This window comes from Apteryx rowi, unplaced genomic scaffold (genome assembly GCF_003343035.1).
Source record: "Apteryx rowi isolate R43461 unplaced genomic scaffold, aptRow1 scaffold_166, whole genome shotgun sequence".
In the NCBI taxonomy this organism is placed as follows: Eukaryota; Metazoa; Chordata; class Aves; order Apterygiformes; family Apterygidae; genus Apteryx; species Apteryx rowi.
Genome location: NW_020447930.1, coordinates 1,667,491 through 1,676,512, shown reverse-complemented (window position 1 = coordinate 1,676,512; position 9,022 = coordinate 1,667,491). Strand labels below are relative to the sequence as shown.

The following is a 9,022-nucleotide window of genomic DNA, read 5'->3' as shown; positions in this document are numbered from 1 at the left end:
GGTCCGTCGCGGCGGCGGTGTCCCGGGCGTCGCCGGCGCCGAGTCGAGGCCGGCGCCGGGCGAGGGGGAGGCGGCGCGGCGGAGGGGCTGCTGCTCGGCCGGGGAGAGGCGGTCCACGATGCTGGAGAGGCAGTCCAGGCTGGACAGGGCGCCGCTCTGCTCCGCCGCGGGGCCTGCGCGGGGCCGCCGGCGCGTTACAGCGGGGGCCGCCCGCAGCGCCGCCGCAGCGCGGCAAAAGGGGGTGGCTGGGGTAAGGGTGGTGGCTGGGCTTACCGTGGGCCATTTCGGAGCAATAGACAGTGTCGAAGCTGCTGCCTCTCGCGGACCAGCCGGGGCTGCTGCATTCAGCCTGCAACACAGCGAGCGGGCATTGCCCGGCCCGGCCCGGCCGCCCCCGGGGCCGCCGCGCCACTGCGGTGAGGGGCGCCCCCCGGAGCGAAAGCCCCGGCGCCCGCGGAAGAGCTGGGGCCAGGCTGGGCCGGGCCGGGCCGGGCCGGGCCGGGCCGGGCCTGTCCCCTCTCCGCGGCCGCCCTCTCCGCGGCTCCTCTCTGCCCTCGGCTCCCCCCTCCCCGCCCCACGCGCTGCCTCTCTGCTGCTCGGCACGGAGCTGGGGGGGGGGGGGGAGAGGAGCCCCCTCCCGCAAGGACTGCGAGTGACCCCGAGCACGCCCGGCAGCCTCGGTGGACGTGCCCCGTCTGAGAAGGGGCCTGTTTTAACCCCACGCACCCCCGTTTTCCTGGCCTTGCTGCGTTCAGCCCGTCGCAGCCCCCTGGGGCCCGTCCTCGGGGCCTGGGCCGGGGCACCCGCCCGCGGCCCCACCGCCCTGCCCCGCTCTTACCATCCCGTCCGAGCAGCTGGAAGTGGGGCTGGTGGGCTCCGAGCAGCTCTGTCCCGGCAGGTGGTAGTAGTTTTCTACCTGTTCCCTTAAGAGCTCCTGGAGGCTCTCGATGTACCTGATGGCGTTTCGCAGGATCTCTACTTTGGGGAGTCTTTGGTTGGGGTTGGCGGTGGTGCACCGCTTCAGGGTCTCAAACGCCTGGTTCACTTTCTTCAGCCTCCTCCTCTCCCTCATGGTGGCCGCCTTCCGCCGGTCCATGGTCGTGGATTTTCTTTTGCAGGCTTTGCAAGCCCACAGGAGGCAGTGGCCGGCCTGGTGGTGGCCAGTGGGAGCTCGGATGTGCTCCTCTTCCTCGGAGCCGGCTGGCTCGGCGGGCGGGTGGGCCGCGAAGACAGGCAGGTCCCGCGGCTCGAAGTCCTCCGCGAAGTCGCCCTCCGGGGAGGAGAGGCAGGAGCTGTCATAGAAGAGCTCGGCCGGGGAGAAGTGGCAGCTGTCCATCACCTCCATCGCTGCAGCGGCGGGGGGCAGAGCCGGGGGGGGGGGCCGCCGGCGACTCTCGGCGAGTCGCTCCGCAGCTCGCCGGGGCAATTTCCTCAGTAATTAGCGACCCGAGGCGAAGTGTCCCTTCGGCTGATGCGGGGGGCCCTTATATATTCGTGTGAAGGGAGGCTGGTCCACGGCGGCTAGTCGCTATTAGCATATCCCACCACATCCCCCGCCGGGGCCGTCCGGGCAAGCCCCCCGCAGTCCCCAGCGGACAGCTTGCTCCGCACCGCTCCTTTGGGCAGCGCCGGGCATGGCCAAAGTTTAACCAACTCGGCGAGGTGGCGATTTGGGTACGAAAAGAGAAGGGGAGGTGATCAAAGCACACGAACCGCTCGCATTTCCTCCTGGTCCTTTCCTACTAGGTTGGTCATGGTCTCCCATCCCACGCCGCAACGGGAGTCAGCGGCTGTCCCTGCTAAGGCGTTAGCATGGAGCCTCCCATAGCTCCTGCACTGCGGCTTTCGTGCCTTCATTCCCCAAAACCCCCTTGTCCAGATCTAACCTGAAACAATTTACCCTTCTTTTCAGCCCTAATATTTTTTTCATTTATCTTAGGGGGTGTTTTGTCTTGCATTTGAAGTTTTGTCATCAAACGTTTAAATTGGCAGACTGGAGGACAGAAATGCACAGTTATATGTCGCAAGGGGCGAGGGTGGGGGGGGACGCAGTTCAGATTTTAGTGCTCTCGGCTCGGGTCACACGGAAAGGTACTCACAAAAGAAAAGTGTGCGTGTTTGGTCCCAGGCAAATCCCCTTCCCATTCTTTCTCCTACTCGTGTGACCTCGTGCTGCTTAGAGGCACAACAGTCGACCAGTGCCTTGGGCTTGCTAATTTTCTGCTTTCAGGCAAACTTGTACCGTTACAGATGCGTCCCAGCTGCCAGTGCAACAAACCCCTCCTGGAAGTGTAAAATTTCTAACCCCGCAATCCCTAAGTAACTTTACACAAGTCAGGGACAAAAGCTTTGCAGAGATCCAGCCGCAGCAGTAGCTCAGCGGAGTTGTGCAAGGGTCATTAGAGTGGTAATGAAGCCATTTAACAGGCATTTGCTAACGCGCAGGAATCCTTTGGTTTCATCCAGGTGGCTTTTGTAGTTGAGGAAAATATTATGAGAGGGCAAAGGCGACCTTCCGTACCTGGGAATAAAATTATGTTACCTAGGCTAACTCAAAAGGAGGGCAAGCGACCCAGCAGAGATTCAAACGCTTGCTACCTGGTCTGCGTACCCAGGGAAAAAAAGTGTCTTCAATTAGCCTCTCCTGAGGAAGGGGCAATATAGGGGACATTTCCATCCAGTTGTCTTACGGGGCTTCAAGTGAGCAGCGCGGGGAGGCGGCAGCGCATTGGGGAGCTGCCTTGCCCAGGAAAGCGCCCCTGCCCCGAAGGAGGCGGCTTTTAGACCAAAGGGCTAAAACTTTTCCTCAAGAAAACTGGAAGCACGCACACAACACACACCCCCTTCTGCATAATTATCTAAAGGCTTGGGAAGGCTACATCTGCACTGCTTCGGTTTATTTGGGGCCATAAACGGGGGGAGCCCCCTTTGAAATGAATACTGTAGGAAAAGCAAGAAAGTTGATAAAGGAGTAAAGTTACAGAAAGGCGAACGCGCAGAATTGCAGCCTTCTGCCGCTTTGAGGTGCAGGTTGGTGTTTAGCCGGGCCACATCAGAAACAGGGCAGTTCCCTGTTTTTTCCTAAAGGAAGCGGTTCTGCTCGGCGGTAACTTGAACTCTTCACTGGGCTGTGCGGGGGCGCGCGCGCACACACACACGGAGGCACCACACACATTTTGTTTCAGCACGTTTGCGCTGGCTAATATAGACCTGTTTACGGATTTCGGCTTTGTGCACAAGTAAAACTTGATCTTTAAAGTGCCATCACCTTTCAGTGGTTTCTCCCCAAGCATGCACTGTGTCTCTGCGGGTGCACTGCCAGTCCCCTTGCTCTTGCTCTTCCTGCGTGCAGAGCTTTAGCTCGCAGCTTTAACTCTTAATCCAGAGGGGCTGGGGTTGAGAAACGTGCCTTTTCCCCAAAGTCTTTGAGGACCTAAGAAAATTTGTTTCTCTTTCCCTTGAATATTTGGGGGAGGGGGAAGAAAGGATGGAACAGCCTGTCACTCAGAAAAAAAAAAAAAGATCTGTAATTAGTATCCCTTAAGAGAGCCCAGCTCCTCTGGTAAAGTGATCTCAAAACAAATTTGCAGAAGTGCAGCAGGCGAGTGGAACTAAAGAAAGGGGTGAGAAAACGCAAACTACAAGGCTGGCTAATGAGGCTGCTGGCTGCAAGGGGGGGAGATGGTGCTGCACGTCGGGTCTCCGGAGGCTGAAGTCCAGAAAGCGAGAAGGGCCTGAGCACTGGACACTGCCGCTTTCCGTGGACTGGCAGGAGCTTCCAGCTGCGGAATGGCGAAGGGCACCGAGGGCGTTTTTTTAGGGGTGGCTCTTACTGACGAAGCGAGAAAGGGGGCTGCTGCAGCCCCGCAGCGGTGTGCGCGGGTGGCACGGCCGGGCGCGGGCTGGCTGCAAGCGGCTGCGGGCCGCCGCGGCTCCCCTTTCCCTCCCTCCGGGGCTGTTTCCCGGTCGGGCCCGTGCGGAGCCGTGTGAGAAACGTTTGGTTCCCCCCAGCGCTGGGAACCGGGCGCACCTAAGTAAACACATTAGTACCTGCCAGGGGGATTTGTGCAGAAGACAGCTGAAGAAGGCATTGGCCTCTGCTGGCATCCTGGGACTCCCAAGAGAGATCAAAGGGACACGAGGGGGTTTTTAGCAGCCTTGAGACTGGGAAAAGTTGCTAGTTCCTGCTATTGTAGGGACGTCCCAGCGAGCACATGGTTCAATTATTCAACCTCTTCCCTCCCCTGCCCCCCACTCCCATTCCCCCTGTCTGGAAACCAGCTCATTTTCCACGGAAAGGTGAAAGCTCTGGAAAAATCCTACGGGGTCCTCAACGCAGCAGCGACCCAAGCAGTACTTTTTCCCTGCGGAAATACCAGGAATAGCCTGTCCGGGTTGCCTTCGACCTCGGAAAATAAGCCGAGCCCGCTGCCCACCTCCCTCTCCGCTTTGCAGGCTGTTTTGCAGAGGAAAATGCAGATGCAAAATAAAATAATAATAAAAAAAAGGGATTTAAACCATGGATCTTGCCGCTTCGGAGGAGAGCCAAACCGAGTGGCAACGCGGATAGGCCAGCGCGGAGGGGCCGGCGGCAGCCCCCGGCGGCGGCGGCTCCCCGGGCAGCGCCGCGTCCCCGCGGGCCTCCCGCCGCGCCGGGCAGCGGCAGCAGGTGGCTCCGCAGCGCCGCACGGAACGGCGGCGGCGGCGGCGAGGCTTGGACGCTGCGGGCGGCTCGTTTCGCGTCAAATACACCGCGGGGAGAAGCGGGGGTGTGGGGAGGGAACGGGAGGCATCGTTTGTATTCATGTAAAGTTTGATAAAAACTTTGGAAAACTCTGGAAAAAGATTTGATTAAATCACAAAGCGCTTGTCCTTACCCAGTTATTACCCTTTGATTTTGTGATTCCAGGGCCCTGTTTGCTTTGGCTTTGGACTCAGGTAAAGATTATCGTTATTAATATCAAACACAAACATTTTAATTGCAAACACACTGAGGACCTTCACTGGGAAGCCCGGCATGTAAGCCACAGCCGCGGGGGTCACGGCGAGTCTCTTCGGGAGGTATTTTATTTAATGAAAACCCTTCGTTAGTCAAACTTACTCCAAACAATCGCTCAAGTTACTCTGCTGCTGAAGGCGACGCTGCCGTGGGGGTCCGAGCAGGACGACGAGGCGGTTTGTTGAGGTTAACTGCTAGGATGAGGGTAAACCTAACAGTAGGCACCGTGTCTGCGTGATACTGTATTTTCCAAGGTGCTTCAGCGCAGTTCCTGCTGTTGGAAGGGGATCCTGCGGGCTTTCCTTCAGCGGGATTTTGCCTGAGACGTAGCGAACTGTATGCAGCCCTTCTCCTTTACCGGGTGGGAATCGAAACAAATTATTAAGGAAGGCGATCGGCTACTAAACCGATCCGAAAATTTCCATTCCTGATCAAACCTCTTGATTACAGAAGCCTCCCCCCCCCATAACAGCTTCGCTCTTTCGCCAAAACTCAAGAGATTGCATGCAAAAATCAGAGTACCCCGAAGCGCCGCTTTCCGAATAGCCCGCGAGTTCCCTAAGGGAAAGGGTTTATTTCAAACCCGAAAAGTGGGAAAACTGCCGCTATGTCATCTCACTACATGCCCATCACACTATATCGCCGCAAGTAGTCCTTACAACAGAATATCCCAGCAGAGAGCAGTTAGAGCAATTACTTATCTGGTTTAAAACCAAGCGGGCCACGGTGCACAAGAAGGGAGAAGGGACGGCACCGTGAGAGAGACAGCTCAAGGAAGGCCGCTTTCAAGAGCTTCCCTTTCAGACAGACGTACCCGTGCCAGTGCCGGCCGAGAAGGGGAAGACCTTCCAGAAATGTGGCTGTGACCTTTCAAAAAACAAAAACAAAAAATAAATCAAGGGTTAAAGTTGACGAGGAGAGCGCCCACGGGCAGAACTAAGTAGCAGCCCTTTGCTTTTGTCAGCTCGTCGTGTGTGTGTGTGTGTGTGTGTGTGCGCGCAACGAAGAGTGTGTTAGTTCCTGGTGGTCGCCCCTTCTTGGGATTATAAACAATCTGTTACAAGTCGTAAAGTTCTGGCTGCGAGTAGCTCCCGCTCCGCCATTCTCAGAGAGCCCGTGTTTTTTTACATCACTGAGTGAAAGGCTTCATATGTTGTCCCCCCCCACCCCACCCCCTTTCGGCCACTTAACTCCTTCCTCCCTGAGGGACCCCTTCTCTTCTCCCTCCGGCTCCGGGAAGTCAAGGGAAGTTACCTTTCCTCGGAAGAAGTCACAGCCCTCCAGCCCCCAAGGGAGCTGGCTCCTGTCAGAGCCTTTCGCTGCCCCATCGGGGTAGCAGGCCTATAAATTGTGCTGCAGACAGGGCCTGGGTTCAAGTCCTCCGGCGCCGAAAGGAAAAGGTGAGACGCACTGAGAAGACCACAGGGAAGACGATAAACTAAAACGCGGGAGGCTGAGCCGCTTCTCAAGGACCAGGGCTCTTTGGGCTTTCCCCTTTCCCCTGCAGCGTGTGCAGCTCAGATATGCAAAGTGTACAAAGCTCTGGACAAGGCGGGAGAAGCGTCCCGGCGCGCTAAGCGAGTGGCGCCATCGCACATTTTAGGGGAGCAATAACGAAGCCTTCCGAGGAGCGGAGGCGCGTTGCACCAAGCACTGCAAGGAAACGGCCGGCGGGGCGCAGCGCGCCCTCCCGGGCACCCCCCACCACTCCCCAAATGCCTGCTGCCTGCCCTGCTTCCCGGGAAAAAACAGGGGAGGGGATATAACGCCGCTGGAGCGGTCCTAGGCAAGGAGAGACACTCCTCAGAGGAGGAAACGAAGGAAAATCTGTCCCGAGTGCAGCCTCCCAGTCACACAGCTTGTGGCTCGGCTACTTAAGGTCTGAATCTTCGGGACTTGATCTCGCTGAGGTCAGTGGCAGATTTTAACTCCAGGACCGGGTTATTATTTAATTACGAGGGGGAGAAACACTGTAACACAAAGAGCTTTATTTTACAATTCAAGAAATCCGTCTGTTCTTATATACAGTATTACATTCCACCATTTAAATATATATTTGTCATGTTTACAAAAGAAAAGACAGTACTAAAATTATTTACAGAAATGAAACGAGGCGGGAACTCTTTAAATACAACTAACACGAAACGCAACCAACAGCTTCACTCAGACAGGAATGAACTTTTCGGTGAGAATCAGACAAAGCGGATCACCGGAACACAAGTAAGTATCTTAAATAAAAAAGGGATGAGGGGTGGTCTATGCAACGAAGTTTAAAGAAAACAAAACTCAGAAAAAAAAAGAGGGGAAAGAAAAGAGGGGAAAGTCTATAGTTCGAGTTGGAGAGGGCCATTTTCTTTGGGGACGGTGTACCTTGACTCGACCTTAACAATGCCCCTGCCTGGCCTTTCCACTATATTAACTTAATTCATTATTTAGGTTGTGAGGGGAGGGGGTTCCATCTCCGTTAAATATACTACCAGAGCAACTGGATTTATTTCTCCACCACTTCCTCCATGCTGGGTAGTTTGGGCTCGTCGGAAGAGATACTGTCCACTATGGAAGAGAGACAGCGAAGGCTGCTGGAAGCCGACGACTCGACGATGGAGCCCCCTGCTTAAATAAGAAAAGGCGATTAGAGACCAGGCGGTTTCTCCTCGCCAGATGCCTCTGCGGGTGCGCGGAGCTGGCAGGAGAGAGCGGGAGCGCCGCAGGGTGAGAGCGCGAAGCCGCCCGCGGCCGTTAGGGGCCGTGACCGTTGCGCGCAACGGGACGGCGCGCGCGAGCCCCGCGGCCGGCGGCCGTTAGCGGGCGCGGCCGCCGCCGCTCGCTGCGCAGCCCGCACGCACGGTTACCTTCCTTGGGGCTGACTCCTAGCCCTCGGGAATGATCAGAAACGTTTTGCCACTCGGAGCTGCAGGTGCTCAGGAAGTCTGAGCTGGGGATCTGAAGCGAACACAGGGCGGTGGGGAGGGGAGCGGGGAGAAGGGGCAGGGAGAGACACAGGGAGACAGCAGGCATGAGAAGAGCGGATCGCGGCGCCCCGGGGCGGGCCGGCTGCCCGCTGGAGACCCGAGGGGCTCGCACTTTCTTGGCGGAGCCGGGGGGAGAGGGCTGGGGGCGGCGGTGCCGCGGCTGGATGTCAGGGCGGCGGGAGGAACCAGTCGGCAGCGCTTACGTTTCCCTGCTTGGGGCTGAAGCTGAAGGGGTTGCCCCCAATCTCCTGCATTTTCTCCTGCTGATCCAGCCTGTGCAAGAGGTCCTGCAGCCGCTCGATGTAGCTGATGGCGCTCCTCAGGATTTCCACCTTGGGCAGCCTCTGGTTGGGGTTCGCCACAGTCCGCCTTTTCAGAGCCTCGAAGGCTTCGTTGATCTTCTTCAGCCGCCGCCTCTCCCGCAGGGTGGCCGCTTTCCTCCTGTCCGTGGGGGCCGACTTTCTCTTGCAAGTTTTACAAGCCCAGATCAAACACTGGCCGGGGCAGTGAGGGGGTTGTAGTCCCGGGGGTGCCAGTACATGCTCCTCTCCACTGCTGTCACTGCCGGCCTCTGGCGGCATTTGGTCCTGACAGGGGGACAAGGTGCCGTCGCTGCCCGGGTACAGGGGGGAGGCCTCTGCCATCTCCAGCTGCTGCAGGGCTCCATTCTCTCCGTCCAAGTAGAAGAAATAGGAGCCAGTTTCAAAAAGGTCCATCATCATGCTGTCCCCTCGGCCTCTCCGCCTGCTTGAGTTGGGTGGCAGGCTCAAAAACACCCCGAGGAACAACCCAGATGGAATTTAATTAGTGCAGTGACATAAGTCCCCCCCTGCTTTATATAGGAGCTGCTGAAACCCTATCCAACTTTTAGCTGTCGCGGTGCATCACCCTCCAAATCTGATTCCAACCAGTCTCCTGGGCGCTGTCCTGAGAACATCTCCTATTTGGGGAGGGGGGGGGCAGGAGGGGAGGGGAACAAATTAAAAAAAAAGGAAAACAAACGAAAAATACCCCCCCACCCTCTGGGTGAAAGCTCGTGAGCTTGGGCTGG

General features: G+C 57.4%; 2 protein-coding genes across 2 annotated transcripts in view; both read right to left on the bottom strand.

Moving 5' to 3' along the window:
• Nucleotides 1-1,345, bottom strand: part of MYF5 (myogenic factor 5) — a 5,559-nt gene extending 4,214 nt beyond the window's left edge. Inside the window, exons 1-3 of the mRNA XM_026060177.1 lie at nt 839-1,345; nt 274-349; nt 7-173 (exon numbers count right to left, since the gene is read on the bottom strand). Coding sequence (XP_025915962.1) covers nt 7-173; nt 274-349; nt 839-1,345 — 750 coding nt within the window. The remainder of the gene's footprint in view (nt 1-6; nt 174-273; nt 350-838) is intronic.
• Nucleotides 1,346-7,490: 6,145 nt separating this feature from the next.
• On the bottom strand, nt 7,491-8,758 carry MYF6 (myogenic factor 6). The gene is made up of 3 exons (XM_026060181.1): nt 8,175-8,758; nt 7,852-7,942; nt 7,491-7,609 (listed from the first exon to the last, which is right to left on the bottom strand). Exons 1-3 carry the CDS (start codon nt 8,691-8,693, stop codon nt 7,491-7,493), a joined length of 729 nt encoding a protein of 242 aa, XP_025915966.1. The 5' UTR covers nt 8,694-8,758.
• Nucleotides 8,759-9,022: the final 264 nt, after the last annotated feature.